This window comes from Homarus americanus, unplaced genomic scaffold, assembly GCF_018991925.1.
Source record: "Homarus americanus isolate GMGI-L3 unplaced genomic scaffold, GMGI_Hamer_2.0 scaffold16022, whole genome shotgun sequence".
NCBI lineage: Eukaryota > Metazoa > Arthropoda > Malacostraca > Decapoda > Nephropidae > Homarus > Homarus americanus.
Window position 1 is genome coordinate 251344 of NW_024752245.1, and position 27478 is coordinate 278821.

At 40.4% G+C, this 27478-nt stretch overlaps 1 protein-coding gene across 1 annotated transcript in view; it reads right to left on the reverse strand.

The window, feature by feature from the left end:
• LOC121855013 overlaps positions 1-18881 on the reverse strand; it is a 36055-nt gene extending 17174 nt beyond the window's left edge. Inside the window, 2 exon segments of the mRNA XM_042349849.1 lie at positions 18680-18794; positions 18796-18881. Of these exon segments, the coding sequence (XP_042205783.1) occupies positions 18680-18794; positions 18796-18827 (147 nt within the window). The 5' untranslated portion in view covers positions 18828-18881.
• Positions 18882-27478: the final 8597 nt, after the last annotated feature.

Below are 27478 nucleotides of genomic sequence, written 5' to 3' on the forward strand. Positions count from 1 at the left end.
TATTTGTTTGTTTTATGTTTGTTTCAGTGTATTTGTTTGTTTTATGTTTGTTTCAGTGTATTTGTTTGTTTTATGTTTGTTTCAGTGTATTTGTTTGTTTTATGTTTGTTTCAGTGTATTTGTTTGTTTTATGTTTGTTTCAGTGTATTTGTTTGTTTTATGTTTGTTTCAGTGTATTTGTTTGTTTTTTCGTTTATTGTATGTTGAGTTTTGTTTGTTTGTTGTTTATGTTTCAGTGTTTGTTGTTGTTTATGTTTGTGTGTTTGTGTGTGTCGTCACCTTATCATGTAGCACGAGGGACGGTATAGTATGGAAAGGCAGACAGACAGACAGCGTTTAAGACAGACAGACAGATTGACAGCTAATGAAAGAGAATCTGTTCCTCTCTACAACATCTGTCAGCCCCAGTCATACACCATACACTAAGAATACTTTATCTATGTATCATACACTAATACGTATTTGTGATAAAAACATACAAGGATTACCTATACACATACAGACATACGAAAGAAATACAGTGGATCTTGTCATTCTGTTTTATATAGTGTTTTAATGAACGTGTTAATTACTGTATGAGGAAGAAAAACACTCACTGATTCTTGTTTTAATATGAAGGGATTTTTGCTTCAGAATACATCGACTCGTGAATCAAAATGCATCATTCCCTGCTTCAGAATACGTTCCTTGCTTCTCAATAAATCGACTCATGTTTCACGACGAGGAAGATTCACCGCTTTACAATAACCCGACTCCTACCACCACGCCTCCCACACCCTCTCCGTGACAGTATAGGGAGGCAGTATAGTGGAGTGAGAGGCAGTATAGTGGAGTGAGAGGCAGTATAGTGGAGTGAGAGGCAGTATAGTGGAGTGAGAGGCAGTATAGTGGAGTGAGAGGCAGTATAGTGGAGTGAGAGGCAGTATAGTGGAGTGAGAGGCAGTATAGTGGAGTGAGAGGCAGTATAGTGGAGTGAGAGGCAGTATAGTGGGAGGCAGAGTAGTGGAGTGAGGGGTATAGTGGGTGAGGCAGTATAGTGGGGAGGAGTATAGTGGGTGAGGCAGTATGGAGGGGCAGGTATGGTGGAGTAAGAGGCACTATAGTGGAGTGGAGGAGAAGCTTAGGAGGAGTGAGAGGCAGTATAGTGGAGTGAGAGGCAGTATAGTGGAGTGAGAGGCAGTATAGTGGAGTGAGAGGCAGTATAGTGGAGTGAGAGGCAGTATAGTGGAGTGAGAGGCAGTATAGTGGAGCGAGAGGCAGTATAGTGGAGTAAGAGGCACTACAGTGGAGTGAGAGGTACTTTACATGATTCCCTCTCTGCCAGTCAGTTTATGAAGACTTGTCACTAACCAATTTCATTCAGCGACGAGCACACACACACACACACACACACACACACACACACACCATTAAAAAGTCTAATATTATGTATTATTGTCATTGTTCTTATTGCAATTAACCCAAGTATTGTCTGTCTGTCTGTCTGTCTGTCTGTCTGTCTGTCTTTCTGTCTGTCTGTCTGTCTGTCTGTCTGTCTGTCTGTCTGTCTGTCTGTCTGTCTGTCTGTCTGTCTGTCTGTCTGTTCTGTCTGTCTGTCTGTCTGCCTGTCTGTCCTGCCGCCTGTCTGTCTGTCTGTCTGTCTGTCCGGTTCGCTCATCTCTCTGTGCCTGCTGTCTGCCTGTCTGTCTGTCTGTCTGTCTGTCTGTCTGTCTGTCTGTCTCTGTCTGTCTGTCTGTCTGTTCGTGTCTGTCCGTCCGTCCGTCCGTCTATCGGTCTGTCTGTCTGTCTGTCTGTCTGTCTGTCTGTCTGCCTGTCTGTCTGTTTGTCCTCGTCTGTCTGCCTGTCTGTCTGTCTGTCTGTCTGTCTGTCTGGCTCAGTCTGCCTGCTGTCGTCTGTCTGTCTGTCTGTTTGTCTGCCTGCCTGTCTGTCTGTTCACGCTTCGTCTGTCTGTCTGTCTGGTCTGTCTGTCCTGTCTGTCTGTCTGTCTGTCTGTCTGTCTGTCTGTCTGTCTGTCTGTCTGTCTGTCTGTCCTCGTCTGTATGTTATTTTATATATTAATTTTAATCAGGTGGAATGTTTTTTAAGGAGGAAAAATTATTAATATACATCTTAAGTTTATTATGTCTAGACTATGTTTGTTTGTTTGTGTTTTAAAGCTCAGTGTGTGTTTGTTTGTTGGGTTTATGATGGTTTGATGGTTGTTTTATGGTTAGGTTAGGTTAGGTGTGGCTGAAAGACATGTAGATATATGTCTGATTATGTCTGGTCAAAGATGAAAGGAAAATAATTAAATTGTTAACAGTAGAGCAAAGGACAGCTCTCTATATATGCCTGAACCTGACCTGACTTGACCTGACCTGACCTGACCTGACCTGACCTAACCTAACCTAACCTGACCTAACCTAACAGTCTGAGCAATAGGAGGCGAGATGGCTCAAAGTACTCAACATGTCTTTTAAAACACGGGTTAGTGACCATTAACCAAACTCCGTGGTACTACGTGGTACTCAGCGGTACTCAGTGGTACTCAGCGGTACTCAGTGGTACTCAGCGGTTGGATCTATGGCTAATTCACCAGTACTAAGAGCTAATGGGGGTCAGTATATGGCTACAATAGGTGTAGTAATGGCTGATGGGGGAGGGAGTGGAATGGGTGGGGAGAGGATTGATGAGGGGTGGAGGGGTGATGAGGTAGGGGTGATGGGGAGGGAGGGGGTGATGGGGAGGGTGATGGGTGGGGGGGTTATTGGTCACAGAGGAGAAGGAGAATTACAACCGGCCGCCATAAAAGGTTTACAACACTGGGTTATACTCATTGATCCAATATACACCCATATACTTCATCCAGTATACCAAACATACACGGAAGTTTGTATGAATGTGTGTGTGTGTGTTTGTGTGTGTGTGTGTGTGTGTGTGTGTATGGCAAAAGTTGTATGTTAATATGACTGTATGTGTATGTGAGAGCAAGCTTTTGATATTCTGTGTATGTATGTATGTATGTATGTATGTATGTATGTATGTATGTATGCCCAAATCTTAAAGGTACATTAATTAAATCACTACATATGTATATCTAGTTATGAAGTTAAAGTATTGTAATATGTGTATGCTTGTTATATGTGTGTATAATATGTATGTATATATGTAAACTATCAAGCCAGCCCAAACGTCACCAGTGATTCAATTTTCAACTTGTGTTCAGCTCTGTGTTGCCTATCCAGTGTTGGGTGTGTTGTATGAACCTAACCTAACCTAACCTAACCTAACGCCATATATCACCAGTTGGAACATACATTAGGAGATTACTATACATACATACATACATACATACATACATACACACATACATACATACATACAGTAAATCTCTCACAATATATGGAGTCTTTCAAGCTGTCTCTTCCATCCATCTTTCATTCTGTCTCTCTTTCCCATCTTTCATTTCTTTACTTCATTCCATTTTGTATCTTGTCTCTTAGTTTCATTCTTCATCTTTTATCTTCTTTTTTTATTGGTTTTCTTATGCTTTCGACCTCCTCCCCCCCCTATCCTCCCCACTCCCTTCCTCCCTCTCCTCTTCCCCCCCCCACCCCACCATTGGCACCACCTCCTCCATTCTCCATCCACCTGCCCCATGGTGGATCAGCTGCACCGTCAACACAGGAACCTCACACATCTGAAGCCCACACTCGCATGACCATACCTGTCTATGGTGGTTTAGGGCAATTAAACCATAAGGTCACTCTGATGGTTTAGGGGCAATTAAACCATAAGGTCACTCTGATGGTTTAGGGGCAATTATACCATAAGGTCACTGTGGTGGTTTAGGACAATTAAACCATAAGGTCACTCTGATGGTTTAGGGCAATTATACCATAAGGTCACTGTAGTGGTTTAGGGCAATTAAACCATAAGGTCACTCTGATGGTTTAGGACAATTAAACCTTAAGGCTACTGTAGTGGTTTAGGGCAATTAAATCTTAAATTGAAGTGGTTTAGGGGCTGGGTATTGGTCGCCACCAGAGAAAACAGGACGAAAACTTCTCTCAGTATGTATGTCAGTCAGAGATGGCATTCGTGGAGCTTTCTGACGCTTCTAAGTGTGTTTCATTATCTCTCATTATGAACCTTTCCTTCTCATTGTGTATACGGTGTTATAATGCATATATTCATTATACAGGAGACAGCGATAGGGGATGATAGAAGGAACAGATGAATCATACTCACTTTACCTGCTGCCTCTAGAAAGAACAGGTAGGTAGGTAGGTAGGCAGGTAGGTAGGTAGGCACCCACGCTGATAGCCACATACACATGTTGCCATGCCACATAGCACACACACACACACACAGTCAGTCACACATGCTGCTATACATATGCTATATAAAGGGCAGGTAGGCAGGTAGGTAGGTAGGTAGGTAGGTAGGTAGGTAGGCAGGTAGGTAGGTAGGTAGGTAGGTAGGTAGGTAGGTAGGTAGGCAGGTAGGTAGGCAGGTAGGTAGGTAGGCAGGCAGGCAGGTAGGTAGGTAGGTAGGTAGGTAGGTGACTGAAACTCCGGATCCAATATCGTTAAATTGGAAATACATCTTTAGTTTAATTGAAAGCCGGGAATTAAAACCTGAATATTAATACCGGTGTCCAGGTAATATTGGCAAGCCGCAGACATGACAGATTCACCTGGCCGAGGAGAACAAGGTGAGGTAGGGAAGGAAAGAGGGGGGGGGGTAAAGAGGGAAGGTTACCTGTTTGAATCCTTTCCCTCTCCTCCCCCACCCCCTCTTCCCTTCAACTTCCACCTCCTCCCCTTCCCATCCCCTCCTCCCCTTCCCTTCCCTTCTACCTCCTCCTCCTTTCCCACACCTCTAGAAAAATACCTTTTGTTCCTGTGTTGTTGGAAGTGTTTGTTGATATTTTCGATCGTTTTTCTAGTGATGAGAAGCTATAATCCATGTGAATCCGCCATCCGGATTTTAAAAGCATGACGTATGTGTTTATTCTCTGTACGGGAATAAGTGAATGTATTTTCTTAATGTAGTCTCGGTGCTATTTGGACGCCATCTTGGTCAATAGTCTCACGGTAATGACTGTTTGTGTCTTATCCGGAGATACAAGATAACATGGCGTCTGTTTATATGCGTCAGTCAGCTCTTTGGGGGTTATTCTTACTTCACTCACTCACTCACTCACTCACTCGCTCGCTCACTCACTCACTCACTCACTCACTCACTCACTTTAGGAATATATCACAACGCCGCGAATACGTGACAAATTTTTGGTCCCTTTTATTGTCCTGGGTTGGTGGCGGCTTTTCCTCTCACTTGTCTCTCGTGGCCGGACCTTGTGACAGCTCACTTGTCATACACTCCTACTTGTCATACACTCCTACTTGTCATACACTCCCTAGCTGGTTTCACTGTGATATATACACCTAAAAGAGACATACACCTCACCTATTTTAACTTGCATCTGGTCACACAAGATGGCCACCTATCAGAGAGGTCGCTTACTACACTAAACAAACCACCTATCAGAGAGGTCGCTTACTACACTAAACAAACCACCTATCAGAGAGGTCGCTTACTACACTAAACAAACCACCTAATCACTCCTCTGTTTTATCTCCAAGTATAAAAATATCACAACAAACTAAATGTCCATAAATAATAAATAAATATACGAATGAATAGAGATAAAAACCAACAATAATAAACACAATAGAGAGATAAAAAACACTAATAAAACACAATAGAGAGATAAAAAACACTAATAAAAACACAATAGAGATAAAAAACACTAATAAAAACACAATAGAGATAAAAACACTAATAAAAACACAATAGAGAGATAAAAACACTAATAAAACACAATGGAAAGATAAAAAAAACACTAATAAAACACAATGAAAAGAATAAAAACACTAATAAAACACAATGAGATAAAAAAACACTAATAACACACAATAGAGAGATAAAACACTAATAAAACACAATAGAAGATAAAACACTAAAAACACAATGAAAGATAAAAAAACACTAATAAAACACAATAGAAAGATAAAAACACTAAAAAACACAATAGAAAGATAAAAAACACTAATAAAACACAATAGAAAGATAAAAAACACTAATAAAACACCAAAGAGAGATAAAAACACTAATAACACACAATAGAGAGATAAAAAACACTAATAAAACACAATAGAAAGATAAAAAACACTAAAACACAATAGAAGATAAAAAACACTAATAAAACACAATAGAAAGATAAACACTAATAAAACAATAGAGAGATAAAAACACTAATAAAACACAATGAAAGATAAAAAACACTAATAAACACAATGAATAAAAACACTAATAAAACACAATAGAGAGATAAAAACACTAAAAAACACAATGAAAGATAAAAAACACTAATAAAACACAATGAAAAGATAAAAAACACTAATAAAACACAATAGAGAGATAAAAAACACTAACACAATAGAAAGATAAAACACTAATAAAACACAATAGAAAGATAAAAAACAACAAAACACAATGAGATAAAAAACACTAAAAAACACAATAGAGAGATAAAAAACACTAATAAAACACAATGAGATAAAAAACACTAATAAAACACAATAGAAGATAAAAACACTAATAAAACACAATAGAGATAAAAAACACTAATAAAACACAATAGAAAGATAAAAACACTAATAAAACACAATGAAGATAAAAACACTAATAACACAATAGAGAGATAAAAACACTAATAAAACACAATAGAAAGATAAAAACACTAAAAAACACAATAGAAAGATAAAAACTAATAAAACACAATAGAAAGATAAAAAACACTAATAAAACACAATACATAAAACAAAACCAATAATAAGACCCACGTTAGGCCAGATCGTAAACAAACTCGACCCTCTTTCAATGACGCTGGTCTGGCTGGTAGATCCCATTATAAATTCAGGTCAGCTGGTTGTCGACAGTCACTTTGTGTGGGCAGCTCGACCAGGGCAAATTAACTGCGACCGTAACGTTGTTGATTAAGGATTAATTATCAGACTGCACATTAAAGTTGACTGACGGGAGGAGTAATGTGGAAGGGGTAGTGTGGGTGAGTCTGTCGGGTAGTGTGGGTGAGGCTGTCGGGTAGTGTGGGTGAGTCTGTCGGGTAGTGTGGGTGAGGCTGTCGGTAGTGTGGGTGAGTCTGTCGGGTAGTGTGGGTGAGTCTGTCAGGTAGTGAGTGAGAGGCTGTTTGTTGGTCAGATAGGCCCTGTCCTAATGGGTCCTAAACTAACTAAACCTAACTAACCTAACATAACAACTAACCTAACTAACCTAACCCCTAACCTAACCTAACCTAACCTAACCTAACCTAACCTATTTGCACCTAACCTATTACGACAAGTTAAAGTATTTGTAAGTTATCTCCAAAATACTTCTACTTGAGGGTTTATAAGTAATAGTAATAATAATAATAATAATAATAATAATAATAATAATAATAATAATAATAATAATAATAATAATAATAATAAAATAATAATAATAATAATAATAATAATAATAATAATAATAATAATAATAAACAATAATAAAAATCTGATGACGTCATTTGAAGAGGTAAAGCTGTAATCCAATAAACAAGAATAGTCAACCAATCAATGACGAATACAAGGACAGAAAGAGCCAATCAGCTTTCGAGTTACCACAAGAGGTCTCACTTACTGATAGCCAATAGTAAAGCCGTTTTCACCAGGTATATTCCCCCCATGAAATATTAATTGGATAACATTAAAACTATGTGACTATATCCAGGTGTTTTATCGGGGGGAGTCTAGGAGCTAGAGGAGGAGGAAAAAAGAGGGATGAGGAGGCATTAGATGAAGGGATAATTTAAAATGCAGTGATCTCGTGTGTGTTGTGTGTGTGTGTGTGGTGTGTGTGTGTGTGTGTGTGTGTGTGTGTGTGTGTGTGTGTGTGTTGGTGTGTGTGTGTGTGTGTGTGTGTGTGTGTGTGTTGGTGTGTGTGTGTGTGTGTGTGTGTGTGTGTGTGTGTGTGTGTGTGTGTGTGTGTTGGTGTGTGTGTGTGTGTGTGTGTGTGTGTGTGTGTGTGTGTGTGTGTGTTGGTGTGTGTGTGTGTGTGTGTGTGTGTGTGTGTGTGTGTGTGTGTGTGTGTGTGTGTGTGTGTGTGTGTGTGTGTGTGTGTGTGTGTGCAGGGATGGCTCTATACCCTGAAGGCATTCTGATGATTCCACCTGTAGTGCTGTGAAGTTTTCTGTGATAATTGGCTTTGAGTTTTTCTATTTTCTTTCATTTCTTTCAATTTTATCTTTTTTTTTATTTCTTTAGGTATTATCATTTTATTCACTTGATCTTAACACAAAAAATGGCTTTAAAAAAATTTGTCTTTGTTATAATCTGAATCTATTTTCCATTTTTTATCTACCTAACCTAACCTAACCTAACCTAACCTAACCTCCTGGGCTTAATGCAGTATATGAGAGAGAGAGAGAGAGAGAGAGAGAGAGAGAGAGAGAGAGAGAGAGAGAGACACACAGCAGAAAAGAAAACCATTTATACACAAATTTCTTCAAGTCTTTCCCCTCTCCCTGTCATTCCCACGGGACAACAAAACCAAAACATAACCCGGAAACAAGAGCTAAAACAAAACGAACTCTCTTATTTCCAGTTTATAAAACCAAGGGGTCAGGGGATTTACAGATAACAGGGATAAGAGGTAGCTGGTATCACAACTGCCACATGCTACCTACTGTGTTAGACAATATGACACAACGGACGAAGGATTTTGACAACACTACCGAGACAACAGGAATCACAGTGTTCATATAGGAATTTTATTGACCCTGCCATGTAAAGATAGTTTTTTGAGTGAGGGGAGAGGCCAGGAAGGGGAGAGGGGAGAGGGGGGAGGGCAGGGAAGGGAGGGAGGGGGAGGGCAGGGAGGGGGAGGGCAGGGAGGGCAGGAGGTGGGGAGGGGAGGCAGGAAGGGGAGGAGGGGAGGGCAGGGAAGGGGAGAGGGGGGAGGCAGGGAAGGGAGGAGGGGGGAGGGCAGGGAAGGGGAGGAGGAGGGGTGGGGCGGGAAGGAGGAGGGGGAGGGCAGGGAAGGGAAGAGGGGGAGGAAGGGGAGGGGGGGAAGGAAGAGGGGGAGGAGGGGGAGGGGGGAGGAGGGGAAGGGGAGGAGGGGGAGGGGCAGGAGGGAGGAGGAGGGGAGGCAGGAAGAAGAAGAAGAAGAAGGGAGAGAGAGAATATGAAAGAACGGGAATAGAGAAAGATATTAGGTTCAGAAAGAGAAGGGAAGAAATAGGGTATGAAGAAGAAGAAGAAGAAGACACCAGAGAAGAAAGATGAGGAAGAGGGAGGAGGAGGAGGAGGAGCAACAACAACTCGCCACCAGATTGCGTCTTAATTGCGAGACTGGGGAGTTAGTACAAGTTGTTAAAAAGTTTGAAAGCCGCCCTGGTGGTGAGTGACTGGCTTAGTGGTGTTGACTGACCGGCTTAGGGGTGTTGAGTGACTGGCTTAGTGGTGTTGACTGACCGGCTTAGGGGTGTTGAGTGACTGGTTGACTGGTGGTGAGTTACTGGCTTAGGGGTGTTGAGTGACTGGCTTAGTGGAGTTGAGTGACCGGTTTAGTGGTGTTGACTGACCGGCTTAGTGGTGTTAAGTGACTGGCTGGCTTAGAGGTGGTGAATGGGTAGAGGGTTGGGGAGAAGAGGAGTAGGAGGATAGGGAAGGAATAGGAGGATAGCAGGATAGGGTTAGGTTAATCAACAGGCAAAATAAACCGTGGTGTTCATTCTTCAGGTGATCTGTTTATTGTAAAGGAACAAAAACAACAACAACAACAATTGACATGTGGAGGGAGGAGGGGGGGGGGAGGTACCTTTTTCCACAAGATTCCACCTCACCCACCTGCCTCTACACCTCCTTGTCCTCCCCCTGCCACCCATCCCACCCATCCTCCCCACCCATATCTCCCCACCCTCCCCCCACCCATCATCTTACTAATTGTTGTGAAGACTTTAATAACATCCTGTGAGCTTGTCTTTAAGTGATCCTGTTGGCTCGTTTCATCCTATCCACCCTATCCCTCCCTCACCCGATCCTATCCTACCCCTCACCGGACCCCATCCCTCCCCTCCGACCCTATCCTCCCCACTTCTCCCATTAACTCACCTCCATCCATCTCTCCCATGAGTAAGATAATGAGGAATATTATGATGTACCAGAACATGGAGGAGGAAGGAGGAAGATTACCTACCCTGAGAAATATAATGAGAAATATTATCGTGTATGAACAGGTAGAAAACAAGGTTGAAGGTCTCAGTGTTATTAGAAACCACAGTTGTTGTTGTTGTTATTGTTGTTGTTGTTGTTGTTGTTGTTGTTGTTGTTGTTGTTGTTGTTTACACTTCCAAAATCGACTCCCACGTTAACCTGGTTCCCCGCTGACCAATAAACAACCAGTACTGTATACACTACCCCAACTTCTACAACTGATTGGCTGATTCTTTAACCAATGAGAGGCTGGGAAATTGATCCTGTGGGTGGATTTTTTTTATTTATTTTACATCACCTCTTTTTATCGATCTTTTAGGCTGTATAAAAATGGTCTTTTCTCTTTCTTCTTCTTCTCTTCTCTTCTCTTCTCTTCTTCTCTATATATCTTCATGTTTATCGCCTGTTTTCTTTTTTATTTCAATCTGTATGTCAGTCTATCTGTTGGTGTGTGTGTGTGTGTGTGTGTGTGTGTGTGTGTGTGTGTGTGTGTGTGTGTGTGTGTGTGTGTGTGTGTGTGTGTGTAAGGAGGAGGTAAGAGAAGTCATTTTAGGCAAAGAATCCGAGATAATAACATTTTTTGTTCTAAGTCATTTCACCCATTGTGTCTTGAGATCATCTTTTGGGAGGGGAGGAAAGGGGAAGGGGGAAAGGAGGGGCAGGAAGAGAGAGAGAGGGGAGGGAAGGGGAGGACGTAGGAGTGTTACATCCAGGGGGGTAAGTCGTGTAAAATATGCGAGTTATCCCTTGTGTAGCGACCCGTGGCGCTTGATAGAGAAGGAGCTGTGTCTGTCTGTCTGTCTGGCTCTCTCTCTCTCTCTCAACACCACCCAAAATAACACCGCCAGATGATTAACCTCTATGCCTGTAATGACCTCACTAACAGCTCAACACCCTCGTTAATATCTACACCCCAGCACTCACACACCTCCTGAGGGTACAAGTTTCTACACCTCAAGTAAACATTCTACCCACGTCCTGTCATTCTGTTCAATGTTCTAGCCCCTCTACCCACGTCCAGTCATTCTGTTCAATGTTCTAGCCCCGCCCTGTTCATATATCGTGTTAGTTATTAAAGTGAATAATGAATTAATGAGTGAATGAATATATACTTAAGTGAATAAAATATGTATGTATATATTATGTATATCAGTCTCTTCCCAGGTATTCACACGTAAGAGTAGAATGCATATATAATAGAATGAACGTCCACACATTCTAACTCGTGACTGTGTGGTGTAAGGGAGAGAGTACACACACACACACACATACATTTATCATAGTTCAACATCAATAAAACATCCTTTGAAAAACCATGTAAACATTTATTTGACTATAGTTTTAAACTCTGTATTGAGAAATTGTGTAAACTCACCGTGTTGTTGTGGTCCATATCAGTAACTAAACCTGAATCACTTACTTAAAACTTTGGATCAGATAAGCTGGCTGGTGGATCAAAGCTTTTTATTTCTTTTAATATTTTTCGTTTTCTTTTCTTTCTTTCTTTTCTTTTTAGTCTCGATATTTTCACTTGAGGTTAGGGACTGTTGGGGAGGGGAGGGGGGGAGGGGGGTATTGGCTCACCTGATGAATTTGTTGACGGTAGGACCAAAGGTGAGGTTAGGTGAGTCAAGTTTTAATTAAGGTCTACGTGACACCTGGTGAATTAACAGGTATCTTATGTGTATTATTATTATTATTATTATTATTATTATTATTATTATTATTATTATTATTATTATTATTATTATTATTATTATTATTGTTATTATTATTATTGTTATTATTGTTATTATTATTATTATTATTATTGTTATTATTATTGTTGTTGTTATTGATGTTGTTAATGCATCGTCATCATTATCATATCATCATCATAATCATCATCACACTACATTATTCACACTACACCAAACAATTATTCAGAAAGTCAACACACTATATATTTTTCACACCATTATCACCACCTTTGGCATACTCTACCCCCCGGTGTTTTGTCACAGCTCAACACAGGAAATCAAGAGTTGTGTTTGTCTTTTGTTAACAATTTACAGTATAATTTCCTTCTTAAACTTATCCCTCGTTGTATGTTTTAATGTTATGTAAATGTGTTTATAAATGTGTGTGTGTGTTTAGAGTTAAGAGTCATGGTGTGGTTAGTTGTTTGTTTTTGTTTTCTGTTTTCTTGTGTGTGTGTGTGTGTGTGTGTGTGTGTGTGTGTGTGTGTGTGTGTGTGTGTGACCAAGAGACACTGGTGATAACATAAGAAACATAAGAAAATAAGGAGTCTGCAATAGGCCGGTTGGCCTGTGCATGGCAGCTCCTGTCGAGAGTTACTACCACTCTCTATCATCCATGAATCTATCTAGCCTCCTTTTGAAACTTTCCAGAGTTCCCGCACTTACTACAAAGTTGCTAAGCTTGTTCCTCGTCCACCACCCTATTTGTGAACCAGTTTCTTCCCATCTCCCTCTAAACCTAAACTTATCCAACTTGAATCCGTTGCTCCGAGTCCTATCCTGCTCGGATATTATAAGAACTTTATCTATATCCCCTTTATTGATTCCTTTCACCCACTTAAATACTTCTATCATATCTCCCGCACTCTTCGTTTTCTAGGGAATGCAAGTTAAGTTTCTTTAACCTATCCTGATATGGAAGGTTTCTAAGTCCCGGAATCATTTTTGTCATTCTTCGCTGCACCGACTCTAGTGAATTTATATCCATTCTATAATAGGGCACCAGAACTGAACCGCATAATCGAGGTGCGGCCTGACTAGCGCAAGATATAGTTGCAATAAGACCTTTGCACTCTTGTTACTTACACTTCTATATATAAAACCCAATACTCTGTTTGCCTTATTTCGAACATTAACGCACTGTTTTCTAGGCCGTAGGTCCGGGCTTACAAGTACCCCTAGGTCTCTTTCACAAATCGACTTCTCTAGGTTGATGTTGTTAAGGCTGTTTTGATCAGGATGGCAATGATGAGTTAGTTGGCTTGTTATGGTGACTTTGTTGTCGTCTTAGAAAGTAACAAGGAAAGATTATAAGATGCTCTCGATAACAACAACACAATAACTACCACAACTACCACAACTACAACCAAAGCAACCACAACAATTCCAACAGTGGTTTGACTTTTATAATGTAAGAGAGAGAAAGATATTGATTCATATACGTTAGGAGAGGATGATGAATACAATAAATAAGTAGAATAGAGGTGAGGGAGGGAGGGTGGAGGGAGGGAGGGGTGGAGGGGGATTGGAAGTGAGGGGCGTTTAGTTTTTACTGTGTTTCCAGAGTGAGAAAAGAGTGAGAGAATCAGAGGGTTGGGGTAGGGAAGGGAAGGGAGGGGTAGGGGGGTAGGAAGGAAAGGGAGGGAGGGGGTAGGAAGGGAGGGAGAGGAGAATAGGAAGGAGGGATGACATTTACTGCCTCAGCTAAACAAACCAACAAATGGCCAAACTCAATATTAAACACACACACACACACACACACACACACACACACACACACACACGACAAACTTGCTGGGTATAATAATAACCTAATGCGGCCGTGAATGAAACCTGTAGTAAATTATGCAGCTGTGTGTGTGTGGTGAATATAATTACGGTAGTTACTCTAATTAGGTGTTTTATACTAAATTAATGTCAGGCAATAGATAACAGTTGGGGAGAGTGTGTGTGTGTGTGTGTGTGTGTGTGTGTGTGTGTGTGTGTGTGTGTGTGTGTGTGTGTGTGTGTGTGTGTCAGGTACAGGTGTGTCATATGTGTCATGTAATTTGGTCATGGTTTATCACTTGTCCATCTCAACAACACCTGTGCATCATGAGGCTCAGGGAGATTATGGGGGAAATTTGATCAAGTTTCCATTATCGGGAAATTAACTCCTCACTTACCTTGTTTATTTTCTCCCTGGTGTTGTTTATTTTTCTCCCTGGTGTTGTTTATTTTTTCCCTGGTGTTGTTTATTTTTTTCCCTGGTGTTTATTTCTCCCTGATTTGGTTTACTTTCTCCCTGTTTTGTTATATTCTCCCTTATTTAATTTTTATCCCTGATGTTTATTTTCCCCCTGACCTTGTTTATATCCTCCCTGACCATGTTAATATCCTCCCTGACCTTGTTTACATCCTCCCTGACCTTGTTTATACCCTCCCTGACCTTACTTACTCCCCCTTAGCCAATGCCTCCCTCCTTCGTAAACACAGTAAACACCCAGAGTTCACTTAAACTAGCGTTCACTAATTGCCATTGAACGCTGGGTCACGCGCGGCGTTGTTGAGATACTATTGTGAACGTTTAGAAGGTCCTGTGAACGCCTAGCCTCCAGTGTGAACGTTATGGTGGACTTTCTGAACGTCTTGGAAGCTCTTGTGTGTGTGTGTGTGTGTGTGAACGTTGGGTATATATTGAACATTCAGATTTAATAGTATAAAAGTTCAATTATCTATTTTTTTTAAACCCAGGTACTCATTTGAACTTTTGGACTCAATCGGTACTCTTGGTCTCTAAAGTATCATATACTCAAATTGGACTCAACCTAGTCCCTAAAAAAAATGACCAGAATACAAGACAAAGAGACGAATGAGTGAATCCAAATCTAATTTAAATAACACTCTCCTACTGCTAATGCTGCGCCTTCTGCTGGTATACCTTATCACCACCACCACCACCACCACCGCCGTCAGGAAGGAAGAAAAAACAAAATAAATAAATAAAAAGGATACATTACTCTCAGCTGTCGTTTCAATTCACAGACGATCGCTATCAACGTCGTGGGGAAAAAGAAAAAAAAATCCATAATTATTTTACCTTGATAGGAATCTTGAATTAATTGAACCGATAACTTGTTTAGAGAAGAAAAAAATTGTATCATTTTTTTTATTCCGTCAAGCAACCACTCTGTTGTTGTTGTTATTGTTTGATAGGGTGTTGTTTTCTGTCTGTCTGTCTGTCTGTCTGTCTGTCTGTCTGTCTCCCTAAAAATAACTCGACAACGGGTTGGTGTATTTGTATGAAATTAGTTGTTTATGTTAGGTTAGGTTGGGGAAAAGGAATATTGTGTGTGTGTTGTTGTGTGTGTGTGTGTGTGTGTGTGTGTGTGTGTGTGTGTGTGAGGTAGTGTTTGTGCGCGTGTGTGTGTGCGCGTGTGTGTGTGTGTGCTGTGTAAGTAATAATAATAATAATCAATTCTTAGCACGACAGATAAAGTCAGCATCATCTTCCGTATATACCAATAGCTAACCCTCAACAATAACATAACATAACTCACCAATTCAAGTCAGTTATCATACAAGAGTCATACAAATTTACTTCCTGTGAGAATCCTTTAACCCGAGAGAATTAATAATCATACTTCCGGGGTTCATTAAAGTCTATCTATTAATACGAGAGATTAAAAACATTTCAACAAGATCAAATTTCAATGATACCAATTTTTTATCGTCATTCGCAGTACTTAATTTAGTGTAATTAACTATGTAATGACCCCCTTTTTCCCCACCCCCCCAAGGCAGGTAGGAGCTTAAAATCATTTCGTTAATTACCAGGTTATTTGTATAATTATAGCGTCTTTAACATTATGTATTCAGTGTCGTAGTTTAGAATTAATGAGGATTATAATGGAGTCTAATTAATAATCCCAGGCTGAGCTATTTTGTACTTAACAGATTTTTAGAAATATGCCGAAAAGTATTAATTTTAAAGTGAACTAAATTAATCGTGGTGATATAAGCAGTCGTGACGTAATGACTGATCTGAGAACACTATAAGGAAAGACCAGACAGACAGACAGACAGACAGACAGACAGACAGACAGACGACAGACATATCTCTTCACCACCTAAGGCCCAACAATCAGGATACTTAGTGCTTAGTTTACCCTTAACTTCAGTACAAGTTATCTTAAGTTTACCCTTAAAGTTCAGTACAAGTTATCTTAGTTTAGCTTAAAGTTCAGTATAAGATATCTTATGTTTACCTAAAGTTGCGTCATAATATACACGATACATAAAGGACCAATCAGTGAACGCCCTGCGCATATGAGTGGATACTGCCACTTAGAGGGGGGGGGGAAACCTTGTGTTAGGTCTGGTTGAGTCGCAAAGAAACACGGCGTTGGCTATTGCTGATGGGGTCTTGTTCTTCTGACGGAGGACCTTTCTTGTTCTTGTTCTTTGTGTTCTTCTTGTTCTTCCTCTTCCTTTTTCTTACTCTTCCTCCTCCTTCTCTTACTCTTCCTCCTCCTCCTCCTCTAAAACTCTTCTCGTAGATGTTACCCGGTTCTTCTTCTGGAGGAGTCAGCCTTGGTCCAACACACACACACAGTAAGTTCCTCCACCACCACACCACTACACCACCACACCAACACCACACCACCACACTACCACAACCTCCAACCACTACATCATCATACCCACCACCATACTCACTCCCATACCACTATACCATCTACCCAACCATTCATCATCACACCACGAGAGAGTGTCAGTCGCACTCAGGGCCAGCTCAGTCACTAGTGTATATCATGGGAAGGCAGTGTTCCTCCCGGCTGTGGTAGTATCCTTGGTAAACACTGGTGTACCTCTCCCAACACACACACACACACGCGCGCACTACATAATATTAACTCGTGGCTGTGTAGGTTGATCCAAGTGAGGTATCGATCCCAGGCCGCCTTCGTTGGGGGTGTCTTGTTAGGTGAGGTTAGGTTAGGTTAGGTCAGGTCAGGTCAATTGAATCCCAAACATTTGAGATTAAATTTTGTTGTGGTTGGATTAGTTTTTTTAAATCGTTAAATATTTAGTTATTTTTATTGATATAGTTTTTATGTACTTTATATCTTACACTGAGAGCTTTATATGGTATGTATGTATGTATGTGTATGTATGTATGTATGTATGTATGTATGTATGTATGTATGTATGTATGTATGTATGAAGTTTAAACCAAACACATAAATTATATTCCAGTGTTTTATTATGTTTTAGAAATCTAGTTTGTTTTAATTGTTTGGATTTTCAGTGTTGGTTTAGTCAGAAATAGAACTTTGCCCCTGGTGTAATTTTACGAGCTGGTGAAAATTGGTGAGAGAGAGAGAGAGAGAGAGAGAGAGAGAGAGAGAGAGAGAGAGAGAGAGAGAGAGAGAGAGATGAACCAGCTGTATATAAAGAGAATATTGCTTTGGGTAATTCCATTGTGGGGTTTAAGATAATCTCTAGTACAAATATTTAACATTCTCCCTTTGCCTGCATCATCCAGAGAGAGAGAGAGAGAGAGAGAGAGAAAGACACACACACACACACACACACACATCAGTTTCTAGTGCTCCAACTTCACTACCAATATATAACCTTCACTTTTTACTGAACACAACATGATGTCTATATTCAATCAGCAGGAGTGTCCGACCTACCTGTAGACCCACCTGTACACCGACCTACCTGTACACCGGTCCTTCTACATTAATTAATACCTGCAAATATAACCTGTAAGTCTGTATGTCTGTCCTGCTCTATGTATCAAGTTTAACAGGAATAATTATCAACGTAAGTTTATTTAGATTTTCTGTGTATTTTCCGGTTCAGTGTAATTGGTTGTGTTTCTGTGTATATTTTGTATTTCTAGTATGTTCTGTATTTTTGTCAATGGTGTGTGTGTGTGTGTGTGTGTGTGTGTGTGTGTGTGTGTGTGTGTGTGTGTGTGTGTGTGTGTGTGTGTGTGTGTGTGTGTGTGTGTGTGTGTGTGTGTGTGTGTGTGTGTGTGTGTGTGTGTGTGTGTGTGTGTGTGTGTGTGTGTGTGTCCCTCTCTACGATACAATGAATATTTATCAATTTACCCCTTCCGAGGTGTGTGTGTGTGTGTGTGTGTGTGTGTGTGTGTGTGTGTGTGTGTGTGTGTGTGTGTGTGTGTGTGTGTGTGTGTGTGTGTGTGCAGGTGTTCCAACCACTCATTAACCTTGAGGGAAGGTATCTGATCCACCTCTTCCTGTTTGCCTCCCGCAGGTACGAGAAAAACAACTTATTGGTGTGTTGATGGACTACCTGGTGTGTTCTGCCTTATTGCTTAACCTTTTGACCATCTTTATTTGTTTTTCTTACTTATATGTATTTGTTACTTAAATAAATGATTGATGTTCTTGTAAGTAATAATATACAATATGTGATGATGATGATGATGATAAAATGATAATAATTAGTTATTTTATTGTATTACTAGTTGTATTTGTTGTTGTTGTTACTGTTGTTATTATTCACTTGTTTCTACTATAGTGTTTTTGTTGTTTTTACTATTATTATAAATTTCATTGTTATTATAATTGTTGTTATTACATGTGCTGTTGTTGTTGTAGTACACATATCTTCGCTACTCACATCGACGTGGACACCAGGTAGATCAAACACCTGTATGGGCGGGTTGTCTGCTGGTACATAGCGAAAGAACTCCTTGATGCCCTTATACCACTTCAAGGAGTAGAGCTGGTCCCCTCAACTCGTACTGGCACTCCAACTCCACGCCCATACCCTTGATCTCGTGAGGTGGCACTATCACCTTCTTCACCCGGAGGCCCTGGCACCCTGTAGGAGACGATGAAAAGGGGGAGGGGTTAGTTAGACGTGGCACTGAGAGGCACTTATGGCAGAGGGGTGGTTCTGTGTGCTGTTAGATGGGGTGTGTGTGTGTGTGTGTGTGTGTGTGTGTGTGTGTGTGTGTGTGTGTGTGTGTGTGTGTGTGTGTGTGTGTGTGTGTGTGTAATCTCAACCTGTCACGCATCTTATTTACACTCACACGCCATCTTCTCGCTGCGGCAACGAGTGTGTTTACAGACAGTGACGTGACGTGAGGTGACGTGACGTGACACACCAGATAATAAAATTCACACTAACGATTGCTGATAAACATGATAACGTTTACACTTATAACAATCATCAGGTCGTAAAGACAAGGGAGACATGAACGTGTGTGTGTGTGTGTGTGTGTGTGTGTGTGTGTGGGTGTACTCGCTTTTCATCTGTAACATGTATGGAAAATATGTTGGTCATGTCATCTATCTCTCTTCTCTCTCTCTCTCTCTCTCTCTCTCTCTCTTATTTGAAGAGTAAATTTAAAATTAAACCATTAAAAAAGAATAAATCCGAACACTTGATTTATAAATGTTTTTGTCCCGGCGCTGGATGACACTACCGGAAATAATAAATAAATAAAAAAGTTCTCATATTACACAGCTACGGGAGGGTATTAAAATATTCTGTAGCGTCAGGAAGTTTTGTCTAATACTAGTTTAAAAAAATACTAGTTTAAGGTATAAGGCTCACTGATAGTCTCACACTAGTATAAGGCTCACACTGATAGTCTCACACTAGTATAAGGGAGATAGGAAGGAACTGGCTCACAAATAGGGTGGTGGACGAGTGGAACAAGCTTAGCAACTTTGTAGTAAGTGCGGGAACTCTGGAAAGTTTCAAAAAGAGGCTAGATAGATTCATGGATGATAGAGAGTGGTAGTAACTCTCGACAGAACATAAGAAAATAAGGAGTCTGCAATAGGCCGGTTGGCCTGTGCATGGCAGCTCCTTTCGAGAGTTACTACCACTCTCTATCATCCATGAATCTATCTAGCCTCTTTTTGAAACTTTCCAGAGTTCCCGCACTTACTACAAAGTTGCTAAGCTTGTTCCACTCGTCCACCACCCTATTTGTGAACCAGCTCCTTCCTATCTCCCTCCTAAACCTAAGCTTATCCAACTTGAATCCGTTGCTCCGAGTCCTATCCTGCTCGGATATTATAAGAACTTTATCTATATCCCCTGCCAACCGGCCTATTGCAGACTCCTTACTTTCTTATGTTCTTATGATAGTCTCACACTAGTATAAGGCTCACACTGATAGTCTCACACTAATAGTCTCACACTGAGATATAATGCCCTCAAGATTAATGCTCACGTGGTATAATTGTGTCTCAAATCTCTCTGTATTATACGTCTGTAATACTCTTATATTACTCTAATGATCTATAATGCTCTCACGCCCCTGTAATGTTCTCTCTCCACTTTGAATATCATGAATTACGTCATTGTACTCAAGGGGTTAAGTCATTGTACTCAAGGTGGTTAAGTCATCGTACTCAAGGGGTTAAACATTCAGGTAGTGGGAAAATTACCTCTTTTCCCATAATTAGGTAATAGTTTACCTGGGGAACCACAGAACAGGTGATAATAATAATAATAATAATAATAATAATAATAATAATAATAATAATAATAATAATAATAATAATAATGTTTAAAAAAGGTTTATTTGATTCTGAGAGAGAGAGAGAGAGAGAGAGAGAGAGAGAGAGAGAGAGAGAGAGAGAGCACACACACACACTCAACAGCTGAGAGTTTGAGTTATATACTTCAAGGAGTCACTTCACTGTCTCATTACTGATCTCTTTAAGCCTCTCCTTCACCCTCTCACCTGTGTTACCTGTCTCACCTGTGTTACAACTCTCACCTGTGTTACCTGTCTCACCTGTGTTACAACTCTCACCTGTGTTACCTGTCTCACCTGCCTCACCTGATAAATTCTCTCTATCACCACTATATCCATCCAGTGTTGAAGTAAAGTTGTTTTTAAGCTTCAATATGAAGAGAATAGTTCTGTGTTATATATACGAGTCTTATAGAGAACAGGTGTTATAGAGAACAGGTGTTATAGGAACTCATTTATAGCGAATGATTGACAAATTATCCACCAAATAGTTTTATGAAGTCTTTTAATTTTATATATTAAGAAGATAAAATAGTAAAGGTAACCACTAAACAAATATAAACACAAATAAACACAAATAAACACAAATATAGTGAGAAAAAAAAATTAATAATAATCTGAGGGAAAAAGTGAGTAAGGACAGCGGGTGAGCTAAACAGAGGAGGTAGCAAGCAGAAAACATGATTATGGAAAGGTTGACCCAGCTGCCGGGGTGATGTTTTTTTTACACACACACACACACACACACACACACACACACTCACACATACACACACTCACACATACACACACTCACTCGATCGCTATATTGAAGCACCGGAACTTGTTACTGGGTGAACTAGTGTCTTCGGAGGCCTCAATGAGTCTGGAGCCCAACTCTCTTAGGAACACCAGCTCTTACGTGTCCCAGAATTGCCTAAAGACTTCCAATCTTTATGGAACCAAACCATTCGTGGCTCAGTATGTCTTAGGTTAGGTTAGGTTAGGTTAGGTTAGGTTGTTTGATTGTGATGTCTCCTCCTCTTCCTCCTCCTCCTCCTCCTCCTCCTCCTCCTCCTCCTCCAAGTGGTTGCCTCCTTAAAACTCGAGTCGTTTACCTCAGCAACTGTTCTGAGGTGATTCTCCTGACCCATCCTTTTAATGCTATGAGTCATACTACCACTATCTCTCTCACTTAACTACTACGACCCTCTCACACACAGCCACTATCCCCTAACCTAACCTAACCTAACCTAACCTAACCTAACCTAACCTATAACCACACACATTCTTTTTCCATAACTCCATCCTGAAATAAAAAAAAATAGTAAAAATGTTGGGAACTTTATTTTATCATCGAGTAATATCTTAATGAAAGAAAGTTCACAAAATGTCGAGGGTTTTATGACGTGAAGTTTGCAAAAAAAAAAAAAAAATAATAAATAATAATATTAATAATACACAATAATAATAATACACACACACAATAATAATAATAAATAATAATAATAATAATAATAATAATAATAATAATAATAATAATAATAAAACAAAAATAAATCCTATTATATATTCATGGGTATAAATTTATTTTGAGAGTAAATATATTTTTTATTTTTTTGTTTTTACGTAAACATTTAGTGAGTGTTTGTTGTCTTAGTGTTTTGTTGTGGTCTTGAGTTTATTGCACCTGTCTATACTAATTAGTTTACACACACCTGAGCTGGTGATATTGATGATGACAATGATGATGATGATGATGATGATAAATGAAAAATAATACTGACGATGGCGATGATGATGATGATGATGATAAGTAAGTCATAAATATAATGAAAGATGAGTCACATTATAATCACTCTGACTGACTGGTTGGATGACATGGCTTGATGGATGACGGGGCTAGATGGATGACTGACTGGCTAGATGGATGGCAGAGGGCTAGTTAGGGATCATGTTCGGACTCCTCCAACAAGCTCGATTTTCAGCCTCATTATGAATTTTGTTGGTTGTGGGCGAGTCTCTCTCTCTCTCCGTGTAAAATGATTATTCAATATCTGGACATTCAGGGACTCTTGCCTAGTACAGAAAACACACACACACAGAAAAAATCTCTCGTGTGTGTGTGTGTGTGTGTGTAGAATCATGCATATATATATATTTCTCCGTGTATTTGAACATGTGTCTATCGGAACCTACTTTTTTTTTATTTCTCTATCATTCATTTCACTTTACACATCACTTTCAAGACTTAAAAAAAAATATACTCTGGCAATCTTTCAAAATGTCTGTCAACATCAGGAGAGAAAAAATGATTACTAATGAAAATAATACGATTTTTTCTTTCCTTTGCTGATATGAGGTAATTACTGCCTGGGAACAGCTGATGGAGTGTGTTGGTGATGGGTAGAGTGCGTTGGTGATGGGTAGAGTGCGTTGGTGATGGGTAGAGTGCTTTGGTGATGGGTAGAGTGCGTTGGTTAGGGAGTGTGCTCGTCCGTGAGTATGATGGTCAGGGAGTGCGTTGATGATGTACTGAGGAGACGACTGTATACGTGTGTCTGTGTGTGTGTGTGTCTGTGTGTCTGTCTGTCTGTGTACCCAGAAAGCCTCACACACACATAACACTGGCCAGGACGAGACACCCAGTTAAGGTAAAGTCTCAGTGAAATTTCGCGGCCATTTCTCTCTCTAGATTTGTGTCGTCGCCTGAATGAACCTGTTGGGATGGGTGCTCTGTGTGGGGGAGGGGGAGGTGGGGGAAGAGAGGGGGAGGTGGGGGAAGAGAGGGGGAGGTGGGGGAAGAGAGGGAGGTGTAGGGAAGAGAGGAGGGGAGGAAGGGGGACAATACATACATACTAACTGCACAATAAGTAACATTATATTTGGGATTAAGTAACATTATATTTAAGATTAAGTAACTTTATATTTAAGTAACATCACATGTATTATTTAAATATGAAAAAAAAATGATCCGCATATAATCGTCGATAAGTAGCGGTGATCTCCAAACAGTGTCGTGTGTAATATATTATCATCCAGCACAGTGTCCACTTTACCGCGCACATTATCCCACTTTATCATTTTGTTTACAGAGTCATAACCAAATTACATTTAGGCAGGAGGTATAATGTGTGGGCCAGCGATAGCATTAGGAATCAACTGTGGGTCAACTTAATGCCTCTGTATGTGTGTGTGTGTGTGTGTGTGTGTGTGATAATTCTGTACGATGATTATTATTTTTTTGAGAGAGGGACATTATTTCTGGTTTAGCCACACACGGGGGAACTACAGCATAACCCATACATAACGAAGAATAAGGTGTCTCGTTCCCACCATTAATCCAATACAGGTTGTCCCTTGCTGGTCTATACCTGAAGGTAATTTACCCAGGTACCCGTCGACCACCTGAGTTATGGTCGGACAGACTGACGGACGGAAGTTGGACCATGGGTGGGAGTTATTGGGGGAGGTAGAGGGAGTAGGGATTGTTGGGGGAGGTAGAGAGAGTAGGGATTGTTGGAGGAGGTAGAGGGGATAGGGATTGTTGGAGGAGGTAGAGAGTAGGGATTGTTGGGGGAGGTAGAGAGAGTGGGGATTGTTGGGGGAGGGTAGAGAGAGAGATTGTTGGGGAGGTAGAGGGAGTAGGGATTGTTGGGGAGGTAGAGAGAGTAGGGATTGGTTGGGGGGAGGTAGAGGGAGTAGGGGATTGTTGGGGGAGGGAGGGAGAGGGGATTGTTGGGGGAGTGTAGAGAGAGAGTAGGGACTGTTTGGGAGGTAGAGGAGTAGGGATTGTTGGGGGAGGCAGGAGGAGAGTAGGGATTGTTGGGGAGGTAGGAGGGTAGGGATTGGGGAGGTAGAGGGAGTAGGGATTGTTGGAGGAGGTAGAGAGAGTAGGGATTGTTGGAGGAGGAGAGTAGGGATTGTTGGGGAGGTAGAGAGTAGATTGTTGGGGGAGGTAGAGGGAGTAGGGATTGTTGGGGGAGGTAGAGGGAGTAGGGATTCATAACTAAAATAAGTGAGAGAGAAAATGATAAAGAAACAGAAGATAATAATAATAATAATAATAATAATAATAATAATAATAATTTGGCCATTCAATTATAATTTTCATAAACGCCAGTGACAAATTTTTCCTCTCAATGTAAAATATATATAAGAGGAAAAAGAACCCACAGATTGTCCTCAGTAAAGCAAAACAATTCTCCAGGAAGTAGACGAAAGGACAAGAGAACAATGGAGAAGAGAAAGAGAGAGAGAGAGAGAGAAAGGGAAGAGATTGAGAGACAGAGACAGTGCGGATAACGGGTGACGTCAAGAAAGTTTGGAATTGTCTTCGAAAAAGTTAAAACGTGATGGTGTGTGGTGGTGGTGGTGGTGGTGGTTGGTGGTGGTGAGAATGATGTACGAGAAGATGATGTATGAGGGCATGGTCGCCAACCTTCAGACAGAGATAATGGAACAATTAACAGATACATTTCCTATCATGTCTCATTCCCGGTTTTTTTTTGTATCAAGTCATATTCTTGTCTTGTCACCTTCACAGCCCAACGCTTCTCAAACTTACCCAGCCAATATCTGAGGGTTCGTCTTATTCGAGGTCATTCTCAGTCAAGGATTAAGGTCAAGGTTAGGTCAGGTCAGGTCAGGTCAGGTCAGGTCAGGTCAGGTCAAATAAAACACGAAGAAAAAAGGTCATTTATCGCGTGTCTACATGTCGGCCAGGTAATGTAGGGAATAATTATGTATTGATTCTAGGTCAAGACGTATGTATGTATGTATGTATGTATGTATGTATGTATGTATGTATGTATGTATGTATGTATGTATGTATGTATATATGTATGTATGTATTACCAGTCATATAGCACTCATAATCAACATGTCACAAAGACTATTTACACCTCATCACACTAGCTGGATCTCTCTCGTCTTAGTTGTATCTCTTTTTTTTCCCTCTAGGTCTTTCTATTGGATTTCCAGGAAGTACATCGCCCCACACAATCCCTTCGTCTTGACACTCCTGGGTAAAAAAATCCCACTGACTGGTGTTGGGGGGGGGAAAAAGGAGGAACTGTTTCGATTTAGTTGTTGTTCTGTCTCTATCTGTCTGTCTATGTCTTTCTTTCTTTCTTTCTTTCTTTCTCTTTTTTGTGTCTTTCTTTATTGATCTGTTTGTGAAGATTTGATTTATTTTGTTTTCTTTTGTTTTATTTATTTTTTCACGATTATTTTGTTTTCGTCTGTCTGTCACACACACACACACACACACACACACACACACACACACACACACACACATACACACACACACACACACACACACTCTACAGACCAAAACAACAGACCAAAACAGGACCTGTATCCCCTGGGTGGCTGGTGTGGGTCTGTTGTCTGGCCGTGGTTAAGAGTTAGTCGTGGGTGGTCAACAGATTGGAACACTAGGAGAACCTGTTATCTGGGGTGACTCTGGTGAAGGTGTGTGATTCAAGCACTCTATTGCACACGCTGGGTCTGTTCTGTGTGTGTGTGTGTGTGTGTGTGTGTGTGTGTGTGTGTGTGTGTGTGTGTGTGTGTGTGTGTGTGTGTGTGTGTTCGTCCCCATCAATACCTTTTAATGTTCATCTTTATTAATTTTCCTCTTGCTTTCTTTAACATTTGCCTCCTACTCTTCTTCTTCCTCCTCCTCCTACTACTACTATTCTTCCTGCTCCTCCTCTTCCTCTTCCTCCTCCTCCTCCTCCTCCTCCTCCTTAGCGTAATGCCACCTAAATTCACTCCTGGGAGCCATCATCTAAACACATTCTTCGGCTTTAAAGGGAAAGTAGTCACAGTTTTCTTGTAGAGAGAGAGAATGTTCTCTCACCAATGTGTTTGTCTACCTGTCCACTTCACACCCCTCTTTATTTCTCCTCCCTTCCCTTTTTCTCTCTCTCACCTCAATTTCTTTCTCTCTCTCTCTTCTTGTTTTTTCTTCCTCTATTTCTTTTTCTCTTCTTCTGTATCCTCTTTCCTCTTTTTTCTTCTTTCTTTTTTCCCCTTTCTCTCTTTTCTCTTCTTCCTCTCTTCCTTCAGTTTCTCCTTTTCCCTACCTTACATTATCTACTTCTCCTTTCTCTCCTTCATCCCATTTTTACAGACACGTACACAGACAGACACATACACAGGCCTAATCATTTACATACATACATACATACATAAAACCAGACAATTACACACACTCAACCTAGATATGTACGACAGACAGACAGACAGACAGACAGACATACAGACAGACATACAGACAGACATACCAAGACACTCACTCAGACAGACTCTACAATTTTCTCAAGAATGTGGTATCTCTTTCCAGGATGACGCTGTGAATATTGATGTAAGCTATTTTTTTTTTCCTTCGTACGCGTCCAAGGTTTTGAGGTCTTGTCTATTTTTTTCGTGTTTTTTAGGTGGAATTCACGATACAAGAACGACTATAAGACACAAGAGAGATGCTGCAAGTGTCTCTGTGTGTCTTGTGGGTCGATGTTCATTTGTTTTTTATCTATAAGGTGTGTGATGTTTGTCTCTCTTATGGGATGATGTTCATTTGTTTTTTTATCTATAAGGTGTGTGATGTTTGTGAGTCGATGTTCATTTGTTATTTTATCTGTGTAATGTTTGTGGGTCGATGCTCATTTGTTTTTTATCTATAAGGTGTGTGATGTTTGTGTCTCTTATAGGATGATTTTCATTTGTTATTTTATTTTTATACTTTTATTGGTTAACTTACCTCTCTCTCTCTCTCTCTCTCTCTCTCTGGTTTACATACCCTCGTCAGTGAAGAGAAAACTACCATTTTTGAGCCTCAGACGACATCAGTTTAATGGCGTCACGAAGAACTAATATTGTTGGAGGGTGATGGCGGGAGATTAACCATGTCCTTCTATCCCGGGAGGTTCTCT